This window comes from Coregonus lavaretus, assembly GCF_964263955.1.
Source record: "Coregonus lavaretus genome assembly, chromosome: 24".
Lineage (NCBI taxonomy): Eukaryota > Metazoa > Chordata > Actinopteri > Salmoniformes > Salmonidae > Coregonus > Coregonus lavaretus.
In genome coordinates this window covers 23,017,602-23,041,211 of record NC_140011.1, presented here as the reverse complement: position 1 = coordinate 23,041,211, position 23,610 = coordinate 23,017,602, and the positions used below count along the sequence as shown (strand labels likewise).

At 45.2% G+C, this 23,610-nt stretch overlaps 1 protein-coding gene across 1 annotated transcript in view; it reads left to right on the top strand.

Annotated features, from left to right (window-relative positions):
• LOC311099790 (argininosuccinate synthase) overlaps positions 1-21,734 on the top strand; it is a 35,783-nt gene extending 14,049 nt beyond the window's left edge. Inside the window, exons 7-15 of the mRNA XM_084140538.1 lie at positions 1,570-1,640; positions 2,056-2,086; positions 8,322-8,412; positions 11,764-11,848; positions 12,674-12,738; positions 15,495-15,626; positions 18,225-18,381; positions 21,312-21,377; positions 21,508-21,734. Of these exons, the coding sequence (XP_083996664.1) occupies positions 1,570-1,640; positions 2,056-2,086; positions 8,322-8,412; positions 11,764-11,848; positions 12,674-12,738; positions 15,495-15,626; positions 18,225-18,381; positions 21,312-21,377; positions 21,508-21,556 (747 nt within the window). The 3' untranslated portion in view covers positions 21,557-21,734. The remainder of the gene's footprint in view (positions 1-1,569; positions 1,641-2,055; positions 2,087-8,321; positions 8,413-11,763; positions 11,849-12,673; positions 12,739-15,494; positions 15,627-18,224; positions 18,382-21,311; positions 21,378-21,507) is intronic.
• The last annotated feature ends 1,876 nt before the right edge of the window (positions 21,735-23,610 follow it).

Sequence of the window (23,610 nt, the reverse complement as noted above, 5' to 3'; positions counted from 1 at the left end):
GCCATCACGTTTTTTTGACTTGGCATCTTGTAGTCTGGTTCTAGATATGCCATCAGTGCATTGAAGCCAACATCTTCTACCATTGACAATGGCTGCATATCAACTGCAATCATTTCTGTAATCAGCGCTGTGATTTTCTCACTGTTCCTTATCGCACTGCTGCCAGCAACGGCTTGGGTCTCACGATGCCTCCCTTTCAGATGGTTAAGCGTTGCACCTGTACTGCCACTGTAGCTCAATTCCACCTCACATTTATTTGCATTTATTTTACCACCTCATTAAACTTCTCAAAGTGTTGCCATACAGGGCTTCGCTGCTGTCGCTTCCCTGTCTCACTCTCTGCCACTTTCCCAACTGTTAACAACGATGACGTGCTGAGCGCATCATATCCGTGGCAAATCATTTGAAAGATGCATATATCCTCCAACAAATGTTACAGCATCGTTGCATTAGGCATTTGTTAAATTGTTATGTTTTCCTTTTTATAATGATGATCGGGACCTGTTAGTGGTAGTTCTCTGTGATAACTGCACTGTGATTTCAATTTTGTTAAAGATGCACTATGCAGAAATTGCTCCGCCATTTCCTGGTTGCTAAAATTCGAGTAGTTCGCCTAATTTCAGTTTAAGTGACAAAACAAGCAAATATAGTGTAGAGCAGGGTTTCCCAAACTCAGTCCTCGAGACCTGAAGGGGTGTATGTTTGGGTTTTTGCCCTAGCACTACACAGCTGATTCAAATAATCAACTAATCATCAAGCTTTGATCATTTGAATCCGCTGTGTAGTGTTAGGGCAAAAACCAAAACGTGCACACCTTGGGGTCCCGAGGACCGAGTTTGGGAAATGCTGGTGTAGTGAATCATTGTACCATCTAAACCGCTGTGAAATATTTTTTTGCATAACCCAAAATATTGTGTTTAAACCTGTTTGACACTGGTGTACAAAAGTGAAAGTAAAAGATGCAAGAAAGAAACTTAAAATGTGAAGCATAGAAATAGCGCACATAGACTTGATTTCATTGAGAATGAAAGACCTATAACTCCCATTTCTATGTGCATTTTGTTGGCTTGCCCAAAAAATTACATATTGTAGCTTTGGAAAAAAAACTGCTAGGGATTTTTGTAAAAAAAAAGTAAGATCCCAATGTCATTTAAACGTTCACACCCCTAATACACATGTTGCCTGGCAGTGAGTCTATGATAGGTTGTCTTCATAACATGTTGCCTGGCGGTGTTTGTCTTTGAGGTGGTGTTCTCCACCCTGCCCACTAGAGGGGGATCATGGCCTTTTAGTGAGCTGAAAGTCCCCTGTGTGCACCACTTTATCAAGCTTTTCTCCCTTCCCATTATTTTATTATACAACGTTGAACTCAAATAAATAACGGAATGACCAGATTTTAAGTCAAATCAACAATCACAATTGTTAAAGAACAGTTGGAGGTGATATGATTGGTTTAACTGTTCAGAACTTAGCAGATAAACATGTATTGCTCAGAGCGGGCTAGGTTAATATTCCCCTATCTGTTCAATGTTGTCATTGACTCTTCTCTGACCTTTCCATCACCCCCAGAAACATGGCATCCCTGTACCCGTCACCCCTAAAGCACCCTGGAGCATGGATGCCAACCTCATGCACATCAGGTGAGAAAAACACCAATGATGCTCACAATACTTCCTGGTTAAATTAAGGTTGAAGAAAATAAAGTTTTACATTCTTCTACAAAAAAAGTTAGTAACTTTAAGGCGCTATTGGCCCTTTTTGGTCATTTGTCTCCCACATTAGCTATATCCTGTAGAGCAGTGCATCCCACCTCCGTTCCTCGATTACCCCCAACGCCACACATTTTTGTTGTCTCCCCGGACAATAAGGCCTGATTCAACTTGTCAAGGGCTTGATGATTAGTTGAAAAGTAGAATTAAGTGTGCTTATCCGGGTCCACAACAAAAACATATACTGTTGGGAGTACTCGAGGACCGGAGTTGCGAACACTGCTGTAGAATGACAAAGGGAATGAATGTGTTCACCAACATACCTTCTCATTGTCTGTTTCAACAGCTACGAGTCTGGAATACTGGAAAATCCCAAGGTAAGATCTTGTTCCTGCTACAGTGTCAGAAACCTAACACCCAACACATTGGTGAATAATGCATGCATGAGCAGGCTGAGGAATCAATTAGGACAATGATGGCACCTTAACCTAACATCTCACCATTCGTCCCAGTGCCAGATTCAACAGGTTGTTACTCTCACCTCCTGCTGTCTCTGAATCACAACAGGAAACTCCTCAAGAGTTCACATTCTGTCTAGGTTCCATTTCATTGACCATACAGTATCTATCACATCCTTTGTCCACCTACTCATATTCAACATTTCTCTCCATAGTCAACCTGCCTGGTAGTTTATAGATTATCCCTGTTTCACCTTCTCTCTTTTTTTTACAGTATAGATTATTGTGTTGTAATATGTACAAAGCAATAGCTGATAGGAGCAGAGTTGTGAAATTCCGCTAACTTTCCCAAAATTCCAAGGTTTTCCAGAAATCCCGGTTTGGGGACTCACTGATTTCCTGCTTATTCCCTCCTGATTCCATGATAACCTCCAACCAGGATTTCTGGAAAACCTGGGAAATTGGGAAAGTTACTGGAATTTTGCAACCCTAGATTGGAGAGTGTATTAAGATAAAGTTAACACAGTGGAGAGCGCAGAGTTGTCGTCGTCCCCCATCTCTTATATTGGCTCCAGCACAGACAAACCAAACCCTGAGCCCACAGTGAGACAGAGATAGTTTGATCTCTTCAGGGGTCAGAGGTCAAGGCTGTACACAAAGGTCACCCTTGACGACTCAAACCTCATCCCTCCTTGTTGTCTCCTCTCACCCTAAACCTTGCCGAGCCTGGGAAGAGCCTTGGACACACAGACACTGACTTGTCATCAGAAACGGCTCGCATAATTCCCGATTTCATGGGAGCCGGGGGAAGGGTTAGGGCAGCGTGCCCAGCTGGGCCTCCTTGGGGGACCATTGTTTCTGGTTGCGCCGCCGCAGGCTGCAACGTGGGAGGGACCCATTTCACCGTGACACCAGAATGTCACCAGTAACAGTAAAGTACAAAGGCGGGCAGACAGATGAGATGGGTGTCAGGGAGGCGAGGGGTCCCCCGCTTTTGGATTGGCGGTGCAGGGGCAGAACTATAACGCAGGCTTTTCTCTCTCCGCTGCTCGCCCTGTGGAGAAATTCATCCTGAAAAGAAACAACTCAATAGCATAGCGATGTGTAGTATGACAGTATTGTGTAATTGATTTAATTCATGGTTTTAGTCCCATTTTACTTTCACAATGAATTTATCAATGGAATTAAATACGATTAAATATTTATGGTGGAGGAGATACAAGTGATAAAAGGGATTTGAATACATTACTCGGGGCGTGTTATGATCCATTTAAGATTGAACAAACTGTAATAATTCTGTTTTTTGCTCAGTTTCTGCTCCCATAGTTATTTTAGATAATACCATTTTTCTAAGTCTACTTTAAACATTTTACTTTTGATTTGTGCCTCAATTTAAAACCATTTCAGGCTTCTAAGAAACCTTACTGTAAATTGAATGTAAAACACTGATGTAATACTACATCACTGTACTATGTAATTATTAACCTCTTATCAACATAAGCACTCAAACATGACAGTCAGTGAGTAGATATTGAAAAGGTAATCGCAACCTTCTAGTTCTCAACTGTGCATCTGCCTCCTAGGAGTCCAGTTACCCCCCAAGGCCTGAGCAGACTCCCTCCATTCACAGTGCCTCTCCGCCCACCTGTAAACACAATGGCTCCACTCTCCCCACACACAGATTAGGAAATGTCCAAATGGTCGCTCATATGTTCCTTCTGAGATAAGGCAGCCAGGGTCAGGTTGCACTGTGATTATTACCACTAGCTGGATTCTCTCCCATTACCCCAGAGGTTAGCCTTTAGCTACACCACTAGACTACATTGTCTTTATCCGCTCACATTTTACATTGTTCTTCTAGCTAGTTTTACTGGATTAGGAGCAACCGGTGGATTGAAGTTTCTATGAATTATGGAATTTTGATGATGTATTTTCTTTAAACACATTGCAATTTAAGGGCAAGCATTTCAACTCTGTAAGTTTAAACCCTATGTAACATATCTATCATTTGCCTTATTGATAACATGTTTTAGCTGATCTGATCATACTTGTATAAATAATGTGAAGCTATTTAACTTGAGAAGGCTAGCTAGTTGTCCTGAAACACAACCCAATATCCTCTGTGTGGTCAGTTGACCGGTCAGGGGCCAGGTCCCTGGGGCAGTGTGACACTCGTCAGCAGTCATTAAAACATCACCTCTGTCTAAATGATAGTCCCTGGCTGTGGCTGGACTTCCCCTGGCCCAGTAGCCCAGTAGGAGTGAAGGCCAACGATGTTGTGTGGGAAACCCTGAGCCCCTTTGATCAGGCCCAGGGCCCACTGGTATTGACTAAAGAGGTAGTAGCGGAACAGACAGGAAATGAAACTTGTTTTCTGTTAGTTTGGGGATGACCCGGCCCATGGCGCAGCTGCCTAGGGGGAAGGATGCCTTGGATGGTGTGTGTGGGTGTCTTTTCAAGCACAGAGGGTTAGATTTGTCATGCAACCTTCTCGCCCCTTGGTCAGATGGATGGGTCTGACCTATGATAGAGCTCTCTGTCAATCAATTCATCTCTACGTTTAAGTTGCTATCTTATAGTTTGTGCTTGTTACTAGTATTGCCTTTTAGGCAAAGCTGTTGGTAGATACTGTAGACAAAGGTTAAGATCGCTTTATTGGTCAATTGCACACAAGTTTCAACCCAAATTTGACTTCTGCTTCCAACCCCCCTGAAATGCACACATACACACACAGATTTTGGAGAGGTGCGGGGGCTGCCACACTGGATGCCTGGGGAGCTGTTGTTGTGAGGGTTTAAGTGCCTTGCTCAAGGGCACAACTGCAGGCAATGGCGTCTAAGATTTGATACAGCAACCCTCCAGTTGTCAGCTCACTTCCCGACAGATTTTTCCCGTCGGATCCGGGATTTGAACTGGCAAGCCTCTCTAACCGCTAGGCTACCTGCCGCCCCATGATAAGGCCAATGATAATGTTAACCAAATGTAGCTGGGTGTTAAACATAAAAAAATGGTCCACACAAATCACTTGTAATACATTCTCAATGTGCCATGTTTGCAAATGGCATTTTAAAGACAAGGCCAGACTTTAGACGTGGTGATTTAAGTGTCAGTTCCAAACCAGTGGGCCAGAGGTTTTTTTTCCATCCTCCTTTCCCCTCTCTCTCCCCTCCTTTGCCTTTTTCTTTGGATGCCACCGGACTCGATTGAAAGGCAATGAGGCAGCTAACGTGTGGAAAGATAGAAATTTACTCACTTTAAGTTCATGCAGCCACAGCCCTCTTTCTAGGGGCCGCATTGAGTGGGACCACAGCAGCACCACAATATGGCAGAACTGGAGAATGGCTGCAAAAGGGAGCTATGCACAGCGACATGATGGCTGAGCTTCACGCCCCATTTGATAGCATTGCTCTCTCTTTCTCTCGCTCCATTTCTATATTTTCCTCTCTTTCAGGGCCAGGGGCTTTGGGACAGGTCCACCTGCGGGGGGCTGGAATTGAAATGCATTGATCTTTAAGTACTGGAAACGATTCCCTCGCTCTTTCCATTTCTCTCTCTCTCACTTTCATTCACTCGCGTCTCGTGAGCATACATGTTTGAATTGATATTCCATGTATTTCCATGTGATGTTGTGTCTGTGTAGAGGTAAGAAGGATAACAGCTTTATCATATAGTGAACTCTTGCCGGCAGAAACAATGCATCTTCATTGGTTAGGATTGTGTAGGCTTTAAACCACTGTAGTAGGTAAGGCAACTCTGTAGAACACTATAGTAACCACTCAACCATACCCAGATTCACAGAGCAAGGCCTACTCAGTCTTCTGTTGTTCAAATGAAATCACGCCATCTTCCTCAGTTCTGTCCCCTTTAATAGTATGCATCAAATGGGTTTTTAGGGGAGTCATTTTGCCCCACTCCTCCTTCCTCTCGTTTGTCGTCTTGGGCGCTGAGGCAGAAAATTAAAAGGGAGAGACGGGAGCCTTCAAAGTCAATGTTGGTGTTTAGTTAAAAGGAAAGAAGCGATTGCACTCGTTCCCTGACGTGAGCAATCTCTCTGCGGCTGAGAGAGATTAGTTATCGTATGATGATTTTTTTCGTCTGGTAAAGGTTTTCATTTAAATGCACCCAGTGGTTATTTTGCATAGTTCCCCTGCAATTTGCCTCAGCTCAGGGGACATTGGCCATCGTCTGGTTGTAATGTGAGGTAATTGGCAGGGGTGTCAGCCCGATTATTCAACAACCAACTCCCCCCAACTGGAAAACAACAAACGTCTGTCTCGCCTCCTACAACTTCATATGGCTCTCAGGATAGGAGGGGTAGGTTGTTGTTGTGTGGTTCCCAGAAAGATGAATTCTTCATCTGAAAATAAATAAAGGAGAAAATGTCAGTCAAAGTCAAGTCCAGAAGATGTGGAAAAGCTTATGGGGAGGGGAGGCTGGATGGCAGAATTGGGAGATTTGCTTGCGCCTTTCCAAACAGCCGGTGAATATTGTGTGGCAGTCGCTTGAGTACATCCTGTCATAGTATCAGTTGTGTTTTGACTTATGAAGTGTCTTCTTTTAGTGGATTGGGGTCTGCCTCACTTTCTCTCTTTGTCTCTCTCTCTCTCTCTCTCTCTCTCTCTTCCACTTCTCTCCACCCTCCCCTCTGTGGTGAAAGGCCAAGCAGGGAAAATGAAACCAAATAGAGGAGATAAATAGGACATTGATTTTTGTCTTTTTCTCTCAGATCCTGACAGCTTTTGAAGGTTCTTTTTTTCACGCATCATCCCAGCCCCCCTCCTATTATATTTAGGCCCACAGTACATTTACATTTTAGTTCCAAACTCTCCACCATGACCAAGACCAAAGAGCTCTCCAAGGATGTCAGGGACTGGAATGGGCTACAAGACCATCGCCAACAGCTTGGTGAGAAGGTGACAACAGTTGGTGCGATTATTCGCAAATGGAAGAAACACAAAATAACTGTCAATCTCCCTCGGCCTGGGGCTCCATGCAAGATCTCACCTCGTGGAGTTGTAATGATCATGAGAACGGTGAGGAATCAGCCCAGAACTACACGGGAGGATCTTGTCAATGATCTCAAGGCAGCTGGGACCATAGTCACCAAGAAAACAATTGGTAACACACTACGCCGTGAAGGACTGAAATCCTGTAGCGCCCGCAAGGTCCCCCTGCTCAAGAAAGCACATATACAGGCCCGTCTGAAGTTTGCCAATGAACATCTGAATGATTCAGAGGAGAACTGGGTGAAAGTGTTGTGGTCAGATGTGACCAAAATCGAGCTCTTTGGCATCAACTCAACTCGCCGTGTTTGGAGGAGGAGGAATGCTGCCTATGACCCCAAGAACACCATCCCCACCGTCAAACATGGAGGTGGAAACATTATACTTTGGGGGTGTTTTTCTGCTAAGGGGACAGGACAACTTCACCGCATCAAAGGGACGATGGATGGGGCCATGTACCGTCAAATCTTGGGTGAGAACCTCCTTCCTCAGCCAGGGCATTGAAAATGGGTTGTGGATGGGTATTCCAGCATGACAATGACCCAAAACACACGGCCAAGGCAACAAAGGAGTGGCTCAAGAAGAAGCACATTAAGGTCCTGGAGTGGCCTAGCCAGTCTCCAGACCTTAATCCCATAGAATATCTGTGGAGGGAGCTGAAGGTTCGAGTTGCCAAACGTCAGCCTCGAAACCTTAATGACTTGGAGAAGATCTGCAAAGAGGAGTGGGACAAAATCCCTCCTGAGATGTGTGCAAACCTGGTGGCCAACTACAAGAAACGTCTGACCTCTGTGATTGCCAACAAGGGTTTTGCCACCAAATACTAAGTCATGTTTTGCAGAGGGGTCAAATACTTATTTCCCTCATTAAAATGCAAATCAATTTCTAACATTTTTGCCATTCGTTTTTCTGGATTTTGTTGTTGTTATTCTGTCTCTCACTGTTCAAATAAACCTACCATTAAAATTATAGACTGATCATTTCTTTGTCAGTGGGCAAACGTACAAAATCAGCAGGGGATCAAATACTTTTTTCCCTCATTGTATGTCTGCTATGTTCTCAACTGAATCTCCTCCTAGTCCCATACTAAGTGATATAATGAGCATGAGATGTCACAGTGAAATGTGAATGTCATTGTGTGTATATTACAGAGCCATGCTCCAGCTGACCTGTACCTGATGACCAAGAGCCCAGAGGACGCCCCCAACAGCCCAGATGTGCTGGAGATCGAGTTCAAAAAAGGTGCGTGTGTGTGTGTCTGTCTGAATCTCCTCATCCCATGTAGTGTGACTTTTTAGTCCTCTAGCTCAGCCAGGGTTTATGATTCAAAGTCCAGTCCTGACCTGTTAGTCCGTTCGTCCTGTCCACCAATGGCTTGGCCTAACCACAGCCCCAGGGCTGCTGTAGACCCCGTGCTACCCTGCCCTCCCTGGCTGTGTTTATCACTCTGACCACCCAGACCCAGGACAGCCCAGCCTCACACCCTGGAACAGACTGTCTAAACTAAAGCAGCCTGCCTGGGGGCATGGAGGGGACGGAAGCATTAAGCCAGCTAATACAACTGACTGAGGGAGGCCCAGGAAAGTGTCACATTTGCACAGTCACAGAAAAGAGACACACATCCCAGCCTGGGGCTAGAAGCACAGATCCCTCTAATCTAGCTCCTGGTCACAAGTGTCTGTGTGTATAGATTGGGCTACAGGCCACTGAGGCCCGCTGGGACTTCAAAAGACATGGCAGGACATTAGCCTCTGATCAAGGTGATGACCAGTGACAGTTTTATGACGTTACTACTACATTGAAGCAGTTCAGAGAGGAATATAAAAGAAAGGAGGTTTCAACTGTGATTTACGTTTGTATCTGGGTGCTGTTTTATGCAACTTTGAAGGTTTGTGGGGTTTATTTGAGATGTATATCTAAAATAAGTGAAATTGGAGGGAGCGGGGCAATGATAAAGTTTATAGACAACTGTTAAATCCTCATTTGAAGGAAGGTTTAAAAAAAATAATAATTGTAACTGGTAATGGGAATCTGAAACTGTGATGTCATCGTATAACCTGGTTTCGCCTCTGCCCTTTGCTCATTTGCAATCAGTTTTCATTGTTTTTTTCTCTCCCCTTATTGAGTGACTATGACAAAAGCTGTTTTAGTGCCTCACACAAAGGCTTTAGCTTACTCCTCCTCCTCAAGCACAAGATCAGCGCAAGAATGTTTCATTTCATTCTCCATCTTTTCATCTCCCACCAGCCTTTTTTCACCGGGCTTTCTTTCTTCTTTCTTAATCAGTAAGAAAGCCCGGTGAAAAAAAGGCTGGTGGGAGATGAAAAGATGGAGAATGAAATGAAACATTTCTCTGCAGCAGTTCCCTTGCTGCTTGAGGGGAGGAGAGAGAAAGCATTAAAGCCTTTGTGTGAGGCACTAAAACAGCTTCTGTCCATTGTCACTCAATCAGCGCGGAGAGAAAAGCGAAAGAAAGGCCCAGTGAATGATAGACCCCGCGAGATGGAGGAGAGGAGGACGAGAGGCCCGGCCCTGCTCCCGCATTCACACCCTCACTTAATTTATTTGAACTTTTAATCTAATTATTAACTATTTGGGGGATCAGGGGGCTTTGTCGGAGCGCTATCCGTGTGCCCTCTCCGGCTCTGGGAGTTTTCCTCAGGGGCCGAAGTGACAAAGCCCTTGTCTAAAAATATTTTGTCAAGTCCTTTACGTGTCATTCGAACAGGGCTTACATTGGGGCCCATTGAAAGGCAACCAGGAGTGCTGCTTTTTTACCGGGACTTGATTGGCAACTGCAAGCATGCTAAATGCTAATGAGCGCCGGATGGATAGGGGAGTGACTATCAGCAGATTTATTTTTCTTTATTTTTTCTTCTATCCTCCATGTGTCTTCAAAAGCTCTTTTAGCCCCTGCCCCCTCCCCCGCCCATGTCCCAGTCTATTGCACCTCCTCCACCTTTGGCCTCTCTGTTGCTCATTTTAACCTATGAATACTATGAATAAGCAAGTAAATGACAGTGATTTATACACTCAGTGGCCAGTTTATTAGGTACACCACCCCTTTCATGAAGATGGTTCGCTGCTACATACAGTGAGTCACATGGCCGTGGATTGCTATAAAGCAGGCAGACAGGCACCAAAGCATTCGGTTACTGTTCGATTTAACGTTATTATGGGCAAAACGAGTGACCTAAGCGACTTTGAGCGTGGTATGATCGTCGGTGCCAGGTGTGCCGGTTCCAGTATCTCAGAAACAGTCGGCCTCCTGGGCTTTTCACGCACAACAGTGTCTAGAGTTTACCGAGAATGATGCGACAAACAAAAAACATCCAGTCAGCGGCAGTCCTGTGGGCGAAAACAGCTGGTTGATGAGAGGTCGAAGGAGAATGGCAAGAATCGTGCAAGCTAACAGGTGGGCCACAAGCAGGCAAATAACGGCGCAGTACAACAGTGATGTGCAGAACATCTCGGAACGCACATCTCGTCAGTCTTTGTCATGGATGGGTTATTGCAGCAGATGACCACACCGGGTTATACTCCTATCAGCAAAAAAACAAGAAGAAGTGGCTCCTGTGGGCACCCAATCATCAACACTGGACAATTTAGGAGTGGAAAAACATTGCCTGTTCTGACGAATCCCGGTTCCTGTTGCATCATACTGATGGCAGAGTCAGGATTTGGCGTAAGCACCGTGAGTCCGTGGCTCCATCCTGCCTGGTGTCAACGGTACAGGCTGGTGGTGTAATGGTGTGAGGAATGTTTTTCTGGCACACGTTAGGTCCCTTGATAACAATTGAGTAACTTTTCCATGGAGAATCCCGAAGAAGTCAGGCTGTTCTGGAGGCAAAGGGGGGTCCGACCCTGTACTAGATAAATCTAATAAACTGGCCACTGAGTGTATATATTGGTTTAGTGAGTCTTTGTAGAGAAAGTTGGGGATGGAGATTGATTGGGGAGCACCTAGGCATGTGTGCTTATTAGGAATGGTCAACGCATTATCCCATGCCTCTCCAACGCGCGCACACACTCATACCGCAGTGCGAGACTATTGGTAGAAAAGGTATGGGTGACACAAAGCCCGGGTGTGTAATTCAATTAGGAAAGGCCTGTCTGTGATTTCACAGCCTTCAAATGAGCAGGGCTTTTGAATTTATTAGTACTTCACACCACATCCCATTGAAGTATTCTACCATTAACACCCCTTATCCTCCCTCCTCCCTCCACATTCCCCCACATCCAAATCTCTCTTTCTCAACCTCTACTCCCTCACTCTTTTCATGGTCTCTCCCATCTCCCTTGTGAACTGTGCCTGGGAATCAGTCTCTTCACTTTGTTCATTTTTAGTGAACAATAGGTGTAAATGGAAATGTAATAACAATTTTGCCCATATATATTGACTCAGTCAGATTCATCCCAGATTCACAAATACTGCCCATGTCCAAATCCAAAATTAGCTGAATGAGATCAGATCTGAAACAGTAAGAGAACAGTATTGTTAGCCTTAATGACCTACAGTATTATGATGATGCAGTATCTCTCCAGGCTGTTGCCGTAACTGAGTGTCTGACTGTTCCATTCCAACCCATACAGGTGTGCCCATCAAGGTGACCCACGTCAAGGAGGGGAAGTCCAAGGATACACCGCTGGACATCTTCTCCTACCTCAATGAGATTGGGTGAGTCTGACTTTCTCTTACGTCAATGAGATTGGGTTAGTCGGACAATCAGTAGGGAGAGCCAAACTGAATGAGTACATCACTGGGGCAAAGCTCCCTGCCATCCAGGACCTCTATACCAGGCGGTGTCAGAGGAAGGCCCTCAAAATTGTCAGACTCCAGCCACCCTAGTCATAGACTGTTCTCTCTGCTACCGCACGGCAAGCGGTACCGGAGTGCCAAGTCTAGGTCCAAAAGACTTCTCAACAGCTTCTACCCCCAAGCCATAAGACTCCTGAACAGCTAATCATGGCTACCCGGACTATTTGCACTGCCCCCCCACCCCATCCTTTTTACGCTGCTGCTACTCTGTTAAGTAAGTATTTATGCATAGTCACTTTAACTCTACCCACATGTACATATTACCTCAACTACCTCAACTAGCCGGTGCCCCCGCACATTGACTCTGCAACGGTACCCCCCTGTATATATAGCCTCCCTACTGTCACTTTATTTTACTTCTGCTCTTTTTTTCTCAACACTTTTTTTGTTGTTGTTTTATTCTTACTTTTTTGTTTAAAATAAATGCACTGTTGGTTAAGGGCTGTAAGTAAGCATTTCACTGTAATGTCTGCACCTGTTGTATTCGGCGCATGTGACCAATACAATTTGATTTGATTTGATTCCTTTATTGGCTGCATGGAACCTCCATTAGAGGGCAGTGTGTAAACCCTTACTGCTGTGTTTTAAGCAAAGTGTGGGTGTATGTTGGCGAAAATACAGAAATATTGACTACTGTACTTGGTGTGTAAGACTTCCATTGTGGTTTCCATTGTGGTCTCTCAGAGGGAAGCATGGAGTTGGGAGGATCGACATCGTGGAGAATCGCTTCATCGGCATGAAGTCCAGAGGTAAGGCAATGACAAGGTGTAATGAGAGAGCCTATATGTATAAAGAGCTCCTGAGAGAATAAATAAAGATGTATTGAATTGAAAATAATGTATACTGTATCTCACTAGCTTTGGTTAAAATGTACTTATCTTTTATAGAGATGGACAAATACATACATTCATAGATAAGCTAGCACAAAGACACAATACCTACTCCACCATAAGTGGCAACACTTTCATGTCCTATCCATTTGTAAAGCTTCCTGTGACATCTAGTGCTTTCAGGCAATTGCAGTCATTTTATGTCAGTGTTAAAAGGAGACACTTGCTATTCCACTTGCATAAAAGTGTTGTGGAGGAAAAGCATGACCATGAACAAACAAATGATGTGCCTGTCTCTTTCCTTTCAGAGGAGATGTTTCTCTGGTTCACCTGTAAAATGAGGTTTCTGATGTGACCCACTTTCACATGCAGACTGCCCTCACATTTCTCTTTTTGCAGCCTCCCACACACAGACACACACTGTTGTTCACAGATACACGCTCCATCTCGGCAGTCAGCCACTCCTCCGCATTACTTCTAATTCCCCTCTCTCCGTCAACAGAACTTCTCAGAAACTTCCTTATTTCTGCTCTACCTGTATCCCACAGCATGCTTAAGGGCCGTGAGGGGCCAAGATGTTTGTGGTCACCATGTCCCATGTCAGACAGCACGTCACTGACTCCCTCAGTGGCCCCGGCCTCCTGCCACACTGCATTTCTACTCCTCACAATAACCTGACCAGCAAATTGACTCGCCAACACACTCCGTCTCTGGCGTAGAGTGGCAGGTAGAAAATGAAAAATGGGAAGCCCACTTTTCTCCCCCTTGGCTGCACAAAAGATCAAGGCTCATCTTTTCTACAGAAATGGGAGAGAAGTGTGAGGTTTGACGGCAGTGAATAACTAGTAAAGATTGTGTGTTGGTGAGGAGGAGGGGGAATTGCACAAAAGATGCCAGGGAGGGTTGAAGAGTTGACAGACTGAATGTGTCATTTATTTGTATGTCTTGGGGAGGTGGGGTCAAGAAGGCGGGGTATGGAAATGGTTGTCAAGAATGTTGTCAGTTCTCGGCAAAACATTCAATGGTGTATGTAAGTGGTGTACACCTGTCAACCCTTGTCTGAGCTCTGAACTCTCCACTATGTGACGAACCATGTTGTACTGAGGATTTGTAGAGAACTTTATAGTGATGATTAACTGGTTTGATTGGTATATTAATGGGGGGGTGGGGGAATCTTGTTGTTTTTCAGGCTTTTTAGATTGCTATCAGACCAACTTCAACTTTTCTTGTTTCAGGAATATAGGCCTAGTTGAATTGAAGAACCACAATTCTGAAGTCTGTATGTTTTGGTTCTTGATCAGAGGAACCTCAGGAATGCAAAGCAGGAAGCAGGCTTAATGTGTGTATGCCTGCATTCGTGGGCTGTACGCCCAAAGGCATGCACCAGCTCAGCCCAGGTGGGGTTAATGCTTAGTCTTAACCCCTCTACCCCCTCTAGCAGAGTTGGCCTACCTACAGATAAACTGTTTAAAAGATTAATACCTGGAAATCACTGGTGTTTTTGTCTGCCTAAGCTTAACGAAGCCACAGTTGATTTAGCAAAGGTAACATAGCCTTTTATTGTTCATTTGTCTTTCTAATCTATCTTTGGGGTGCTTAAAGTAAATTAGGTTAAAGGGCAGTTTTAACAGTTTTATCAGATAGTGACAGTTGAAATATCCCTGTTTTGCCCACTGTTGACTTGTCTTAGTGGCTCAGATTGCCACTTTTTGAGGTTTAGATAATTAGCAGATTTGCTAAGTCCTGTTTTGGGCAGCCGGTGCTTTGTAAGTGCTTCTCAATTTTCAGATTATGTTTGGGTCCCCCCCTCACCTTCAGGTAGGCTACATCTAAGACAAGAATTGTATAGGACTTAGAAAGGTGCCCCTTCTCCTAACAGTGAATTGAAGTCCCAACACAAGACGCCCATCCGCAGAGTTTAAATCCCAGAGACTGAATGGAAAGGATGAAGGACTTCCGCCACAGGAATATCCTCCTTCAATCTATCCTGTTAATGCTGCCCACACGCAACCGTAGTCAATTAAACAGAGATGGCCCAGTGTTTAGCGTATTTGAATGGAATTATTTGAACAGAGAAACACTATCTCTTCTGCTCTGCTCTGGTCTCTTTTCGGCCTTCTCTTCTTTTCTTCTCGACCTCATAAGACAGACAGCTGAGTGACAGCTTCATTTCTCCTGTCATCCCCCCCTCTCTCCGGGGGCCTCCTACCCTGTCATTTGCCCGCGACAGGCTCATTCTGACTGGGGTGATATACTGTGGTGCTGGCCTGTCTGTCAGCCACAGTGGAGGAGGAGGACGGTGAAGATGGCTGGTGCCTAATAGAGCTGTCTGAGTTTAGTTGGTCCTGGAAGGAAGTACACTGAGGTTGTCATGGACACAGGACCAACAGGGACCTCTTCTGATCAATTTCAAATAAAATTGTATTGGTCGCATACACATATTTAGCAGATGTTATTGCGGGTGTAGCGAAATGCTTGTGTTCCTAACTCCAACAGTGCAGTAATATCTAACAATACACACATCTAAAAGTAAAATATGTAAATATTTTGTTTGGGGTGTGGGGGGGGGGGGGAGCCACTTCAGACTATTTTGAAATGCAACGCAACCTATGTGCTTAATGTGTCTCTACACCTTTCGTTCCTCACCTAGTTGTGTGTGTTTCTGTGCTCCCCAGGTATCTATGAGACCCCAGGAGGCACCATCCTGTACCAAGCTCACCTGGACATTGAGACCTTCACCATGGACCGAGAGGTCAGGAGGATCAAACAGGGCCTGGGGGTCAAGTTCGCTGAGATGCTCTACAACGGTACGTTTGGCGTATAACGCAAAAAACACAAACATTAAAAACAATGCTCATACAGCATTCAGAATCTGTGCATTCACTTCATATGGAGTGCATGATCATTTTCTCTCCTAGAACACACACAAAATGGTTAGTCAAAAACTATTCCGCCTCAAGATAATATATTTGATAGCAACTGCTCAAAAAAATAAAGGGAACACTAAAATAACACATCCTAGATCTGAATGAATGAAATAATCTTATTAAATACTTTTTTCTTTACGTAGTTGAATGTGCTGACAACAAAATCACACAAAAATTATCAATGGAAATCAAATGTATCAACCCATGGAGGTCTGGATTTGGAGTCACCCTCAAAATTAAAGTGGAAAACCACACTACAGGCTGATCCAACTTTGATGTAATGTCCTTAAAACAAGTCAAAATGAGGCTCAGTAGTGTGTGTGGCCTCCACGTGCCTGTATGACCTCCCTACAACGCCCTGGGCATGCTCCTGATGAGGTGGCGGATGGTCTCCTGAGGGATCTCCTCCCAGACCTGGACTAAAGCATCCGCCAACTCCTGGACAGTCTGTGGTGCAATGTGGCGTTGGTGGATGGAGCGAGACATGATGTCCCAGATGTGCTCAATTGGATTCAGGTCTGGGGAACGGGCGGGCCAGTCCATAGCATCAATGCCTTCCTCTTGCAGGAACTGCTGACACACTCCAGCCACATGAGGTCTAGCATTGTCTTGCATTAGGAGGAACCCAGGGCCAACCGCACCAGCATATGGTCTCACAAGGGGTCTGAGGATCTCATCTCGGTACCTAATGGCAGTCAGGCTACCTCTGGCGAGCACATGGAGGGCTGTGCGGCCCCCCAAAGAAATGCCACCCCACACCATGACTGACCCACCGCCAAACCGGTCATGCTGGAGGATGTTGCAGGCCAGCGTTCTCCACGGCGTCTCCAGACTCTGTCACGTCTGTCACATGTGCACAGTGTGAACCTGCTTTCATCTGTGAAGAGCACAGGGCGCCAGTGGCGAATTTGCCAATCTTGGTGTTCTCTGGCAAATGCCAAACGTCCTGCACGGTGTTGGGCTGTAAGCTCAACCCCCACCTGTGGACGTCGGGCCCTCATACTACCCTCATGGAGTCTGTTTCTGACCGTTTGAGCAGACACATGCACATTTGTGGCCTGCTGGAGGTCATTATGCAGGGCTCTGGCAGTGCTCCTCCTGCTCCTCCTTGCACAAAGGCGGAGGTAGCAGTCCTGCTGCTGGGTTGTTGCCCTCCTACGGCCTCCTCCACGTCTCCTGATGTACTGGATCAGCAGGAAGCATAGGAACTGAGAAGTGGTCTGTGGTCACCACCTGCAAAACCAGTCCTTTATTGGGGGTGTCTTGCTAATTGCCTATAATTTCCACCTGTTGTCTATTCCATTTGCACAACAGCATGTGAAATTTATTGTCAATCAGTGTTGCTTCCTAAGTGGACAGTTTGATTTCACAGAAGTGTGATTGACTTGGAGTTACATTGTGTTGTTTAAGTGTTCCCTTTATTTTTTTGAGCAGTGTAATTTTCACTTGCTTTCAAAGCACTTTACATTGATGAGAAATTGGTAAAATTATGCAAAATACGTTACACTGAACTGGGTAATAAATTATGCATGGCAGAGGGCAGCCATTTTGTGCCAGAACACCTCACACAGTAGCCATCTCTGTGATTGACAGGTGAGGAGTGACTGTTACTAGTTCTCTGCCTCTCATAGAGGTAATGTGTATCTGTGTGACTGAATGACTGGGGCCTAGGCCTCCTGTCCGCCTGGCCCTGGCTCAGGTGTCCTAATCCCCCAGGCCGGCCTTCCTTCATCCCTATAATAGGATCACAGCCGTTAGAGACTGATTACTGAGCCACTGCAATTAAACCCTCATGAGAGGAGAGAGCTGGCCAGGCAGGCAGAGAGACCAGGGAGAGAGAGCAAGACACAGAGGTACAGGCGCTAGCTAGCTCCCTCCAGGAGGGGGGCAGAGATTAAACTCATTATAGTCTTAAAGCGTGAAATACCACTGTCTCTGCTTGGTCTCTGCCTGGCCCACTGCATGGTCTAAAGGCACAGGGGATTCTCTGAACAGAACACAGTACGGAGAGAGAGAGAGAAAGAGGACAGCTGTGGCTGGATCCATCCACTCAGCCCTGGCCTGACTATGATATTCACACACCAGTGCAGATTCAGTGGAAAGGGAACGGGGGAGAGGATTGTTCTTGGGATTGGGAGGTGGAAGGGCATGGAAGAGAGCGAGAGCCACCCCATGGAGATGGGCATCGTTGCCCTCTATCTCCCAAGTCCAGCTGTCCCCCAGACAGACAGCAGGTCACCTGGGTGAAGCAGTTGAGTGGGGAGGAGGGGAAGGGGTCTGAGCCTCACCTGGAGCGATGGGACAAGCGCTTGCATGAGGAGTGGGATGGGAGGAGGAAGTGGGGTGGGTGGGGGGGGGGTCACATATATGCACAATTGTGCCACCCTTCTAATGGAGGCTTAAGGAGGATGTCCATAACATCCCCGTGCGCTGGGGGTGGTAGTAGTATGTATACATCTATTTCCTTGTTGTCCCCAGGTTTCTGGTACAGTCCGGAGTGCGAGTTTGTGCGCCACTGCATAGACAAGTCCCAGGAGAACGTGGAGGGCAAAGTGCAGCTGTCTGTCTTCAAAGGCCAGGTCTACATCCTGGGCCGTGAGTCGCCCAAATCCCTCTACAATGAGGAACTGGTCAGGTAAGGACCTATAGCATTGTGTGCATGTGACTAATCTCTGACTCTGGGTACAGTATAATCCGTTCACTGCATATATGCAGTATCTCTATTGTTTGCTCAGGTCACTTCATTCTCCACTGACCCCACACCAACATTAAATGGACACTGGCTCAAAAGACATCAGTGTGGAGCAGGGGTGTCAAGCTCAATTCCTGGAGGGCTCTCTCCCCATTGGCCTCTTAGCTGTGGAACAGTGAGTCCATTCAGGCCCCTGACCCCCAATGCCCTCTATGCCCTCTGGGCTGGCTCAGTGCTGACCAAAGCAAAGCCTCCATATGCCCCGTTCCATCTCCCTGCCACCGCTAATGGCATTTCCAGCCAAAGGAGAGGAGAGCGCTGCTTTTAGGGCCCAAGCACAGGTTTCATGCTAGTTAAGCAGGGGGAGCTGTGCAGCTGAGAGCTCAACCTCTCTCGCGTTCTCTGAACACACACACACTCCTGTTGGTGACCGAGTGTTGGATTGCACTGGAGGATAAGTTCTTAGGGGTGCTATTCTGAGGTTAACAGATGTGCTGAGTGTCCTGTGAAGGATCCCATTGTGGCCCAAAGTCCACTTATACCACCTGAAGAACTGCCCCCACACACACACACCATTTCACCCTCCAACCCCATGCTTAACTGTAAGACCCTGGTGGGCAGCTAGCTGCGTCTTTTCAACAGGCTCCAGTAAACAGTGTCATTAACACAGTGGTATAGCATCACACACAGGCTGCATTGATCTGGGACAAATGTCAAAATGTTGCCTTTGGCAGTCAATTAGACCACATGGTTTTTCCTGTGTTTTCACCTTCTGGAAACCTGCTTCCACAGCCATTCAACGCCTCATAGACAGCACTCATAAGATGGCAGGTAGGGCCTTGCCTTTCTCTCCACGGAGTCTTTTTTTTTTCTGGCGTTCTTTGATTTCCTCCAGCCCAGTGTGTCTGTGAAGGATGAGTGCACGTCTTAGATTAGCAGCTGGGGCTCAGTGGAGGAGGAGCGGAGGGTGTCAGCACTGCAGGTAGAAACTACTGTAATTAGGTCCTATTCCCACTACGAGATATGAAGGCGAGTCTGAGTAGCGGTGTGGCGAAAGATTATTCTACTTTTCAATTCACATTACATCCTTGCCTTACGTTTTGTTGTGCCTGGCAACGCGACATTCTTGGTCCGCAGCTCAAATTGAGCGTAAATATAACAGTAGCCAGTAAGCACAAACTATTCAGCAATAACCAGGTTTCCATCCAGCCTTTCTATGCGAGTAAAGTACATGTCGGATAAAGTTCACAACAGGCCTGCTGGAAACAGCTCATTTGTCGGCAAACTTTCCAAATGTCGACAAAACAAAATACACTCAACAAGGTGGGTTCATTTAGTCGGTAAAATGAATTATGCGAGAAATGGCGGTGGAAACACGTTTATACGCAAATATTTATATAATAACCATCATATCAAAGTAAACTTGGAGTCATGCCACTACGACTTGGGAAAGCATGCAGTTATTAGGCTACAGATGAAATAAGTTATGATGAACTTCACAGGGTGGTGAAAGTGCACGGTGATGAGCTTGATGCTCCTTTTAATAAATATCGAGGGTCTTATTCTGGTTACATGATGATCGATGCTTGGCTGCCATTTGACAAATAGAAATAATATCGCTCTGTCCATAATAATCTCATCATGTAGGCTTTACCCGGACTGTATCTACGAGCTGTTGGCTAGAGCGCACGTGCCGATACCAGAGTGGGCACATTCGCTATACAGTATAACGCACATTTATTTTGTGAGAACACCATCAGCAGAGTTGAAAATGCGATGGAACCCCATTTAACTTGTACTTTTAATTCGGTACATGGGAATTTAACCGCACAAATTATTTTTTATGTGCACTACGTCATCAGCACAGTTTTTTTTTATCAGCAATAAGTCAATTTGAAGGAAACATCTCTGGTGGGAAAATGCGTGTATTGTTTTTATGCTGATTTTAGAATATTTGCATGAAAATCTGTCGCCAATTGGATGGAAACCTAGCTTTTATTGAATAATACAACAACCATATTACACTTAAGCAATAAGGCCCATGGGGGTGTGGTATATGACCAATATACCACGGCTAAGGGCTGTTCTTATGCATGACATAACGCCTTAGCTGTGGTATATTGGCCATATTGCACTCTTGGATAATACAACAACCATATTGCACTCTTGGATAATACAACAACCATATTGGACTCTTGGATAAAACAACAACCATATTGCACTCTTGGATAAAACAACAACCATATTACACTCTTGGATAATACAACAACCATATTGCGCTCTTTGATAATACAACAACCATATTGCACTCTTGGATAAAACAACAACCATATTGCACTCTTGGATAAAACAACAACCATATTGCACTCTTGGATAAAACAACAACCATATTACACTCTTGGATAATACAACAACCATATTGCGCTCTTTGATAATACAACAACCATATTGCACTCTTGGATAATACAACAACCATATTACACTCTTGGATAATACAACAACCATATTACACTCTTGGATAATACAACAACCATATTGTACTCTTGGATAATACAACAACCATATTGTACTCTTGGATAATACAACAACCATATTACACTCATTTACATTTTACATTTTAGTCATTTAGCAGACGTTCTTATCCAGAGCGACTTACAGTTAGTGAGTGCATACATTTTCATACTGGCCCCCCGTTGGAAACGAACCCACAACCCTGTGGGTAATGTTATTCACTGTCCTACCTCTCCTGTGTGCTATACGGGTGTTGGAATAACTTCAGCTTAGAATGAGCAGTCTCTGTGACTGCCAAAGACCTTCCCCAACCACATAGGCCTACACAATAACTTGACTTACTCCCCTCTTCTTTTGCCCAGTATGGACGTGCAGGGAGACTATGACCCATGTGATGCCTCTGGGTTCATCAAGATCAACGCTGTCAGGTCTGTGTCCTTCATAAGCAAACTCAATTGTCAAAAAAGTTATATTTTCAAGAAGGCTTCTTGAGCGTTAACCATCTTTTTTTTGTTTTTTGATAAATGTGCTAACTAACTCTCTGTTCTCTCACTACAGGCTAAGGGAGCACCACCGTTTGCAGGGTGAAGCTCGCTCCAAGCACTAGGGCTTGGCGGTCAGCCTTGGATCATCTTTCTCTCCACTGTGTCTTCAGCAGCTTTAGACTTCCCAAAGTTTACTCTCTCACCCCTCTTGCCTTACCAGAGTAGTTTTCTAGTTTAATATTTCATATTAGGAGGTGTTTGTTACCGTATGTTCTAATAAAACATATTTGGGTCATTGAAGTGTATTGCTGTCACACTTAATGTTGTGCTTAAGAGAGTAAATGAAAATGCTTACATTGATTTAGTATATTTGACAGGTGTCCTTTTGGCACAGAACAGTCGTATCTAGGCGCTGTTCCGTCAGAGGGTTAAGGGTATCAGGGAAGCTGTATCATGTTAACAGTACAGGGAGGGAAAAAAGTATTTGATCCCCTGCTGATTTTGTACGTTTGCCCACTGACAAGGACATGATCAGTCTATAATTTTAATGGTAGGTTTATTTGAACAGTGAGAGACAGAATAACAACAAAAAAATCCAGAAAAACGCATATAAAAAATCTTAGAAATTGATTTGCATTTTAATGAAGGAAATAAGTATTTGACCCCTCTGCAAAACATGATTTAGTACTTGGTGGCCACCAAAACCCTTGTTGGCAATCACAGAGGTCAGACGTTTCTTGTAGTTGGCCACCAGGTTTGCACACATCTCAGGAGGGATTTTGTTCCACTCCTCTTTGCAGATCTTCTCCAAGTCATTAAGGTTTTGAGGCTGACGTTTGGCAACTCGAACCTTCAGCTCCCTCCACAGATTCTCTATGGGATTAAGGTCTGGAGACTGGCTAGGCCACTCCAGGACCTTAATGTGCTTCTTCTTGAGGCACTCCTTTGTTTCCTTGGTCGTGTGTTTTGGGTCATTGTCATGCTGGAACACCCATCCACAACCCATTTTCAATGCCCTGGCTGAGGGAAGGAGGTTCTCACCCAAGTTTTGACGGTACATGGCCCCGTCCATCGTCCCTTTGATGCGGTGAAGTTGTCCTGTCCCCTTAGCAGAAAAACACCCCCAAAGCATGTTTCCACCTCCATGTTTGACGATGGGGATGGTGTTCTTGGGGTCATAGGCAGCATTCCTCCTCCTCCAAACATGGCGAGTTGAGTTGATGCCAAAGAGCTCGATTTTGGTCTCATCTGACCACAACACTTTCACCCAGTTCTCCTCTGAGTCATTCAGATGTTCATTGGCAAACTTCAGACGGCCCTGTATATGTGCTTTCTTGAGCAGCGGGACCTTGCGGGCGCTGCAGGATTTCAGTCCTTCACGGCGTAGTGTGTTACCAATTGTTTTCTTGGTGACTATGGTCCCAGCTGCCTTGAGATCATTGACAAGATCCTCCCGTGTAGTTCTGGGCTGATTCCTCACCGTTCTCATGATCATTGCAACTCCACGAGGTGAGATCTTGCATGGAGCCCCAGGCAGAGGGAGATTGACCTTCTCACCAAGCTGCTTGGCGATGGTCTTGTAGCCCATTCCAGCCTTGTGTAGGTCTACAATCTTGTCCCTGACATCCTTGGAGAGCTCTTTGGTCTTGGCCATGGTGTAGAGTTTGGAATCTGATTGATTGATTGCTTCTGTGGACAGGTGTCTTTTATACAGGTAACAAGCTGAGATTAGGAGCACTCCCTTTAAGAGTGTGCTCCTATTCTCAGCTCGTTACCTGTATAAAAGACACCTGGGAGCCAGAAATCTTTCTGATTGAGAGGGGGTCAAATACTTACTTCCCTCATTAAAATGCAAATCAATTTATAACATTTTTGACATGCGTTTTTCTGGATTTTTTGTTGTTATTCTGTCTCTCACTGTTCAAATAAACCTACCATTAAAATTATAGACTTATCATGTCTATGTCAGTGGGCAAACGTACAAAATCAGCAGGGGATCAAATACTTTTTTCCCTCACTGTATATGTAGATCAGTAGATGACGCTGTTGCCTAGTGGAAGGTTGGTTGGTTGCACTTGTGTGTTTGGGCCTTGTTGCTAGGCTAGCTGTCATCTACTGTAGTGGAAGTGATGAGGCTATTTCAGGTCTGTGACGGCACAACTGGAGTGAAAGGACA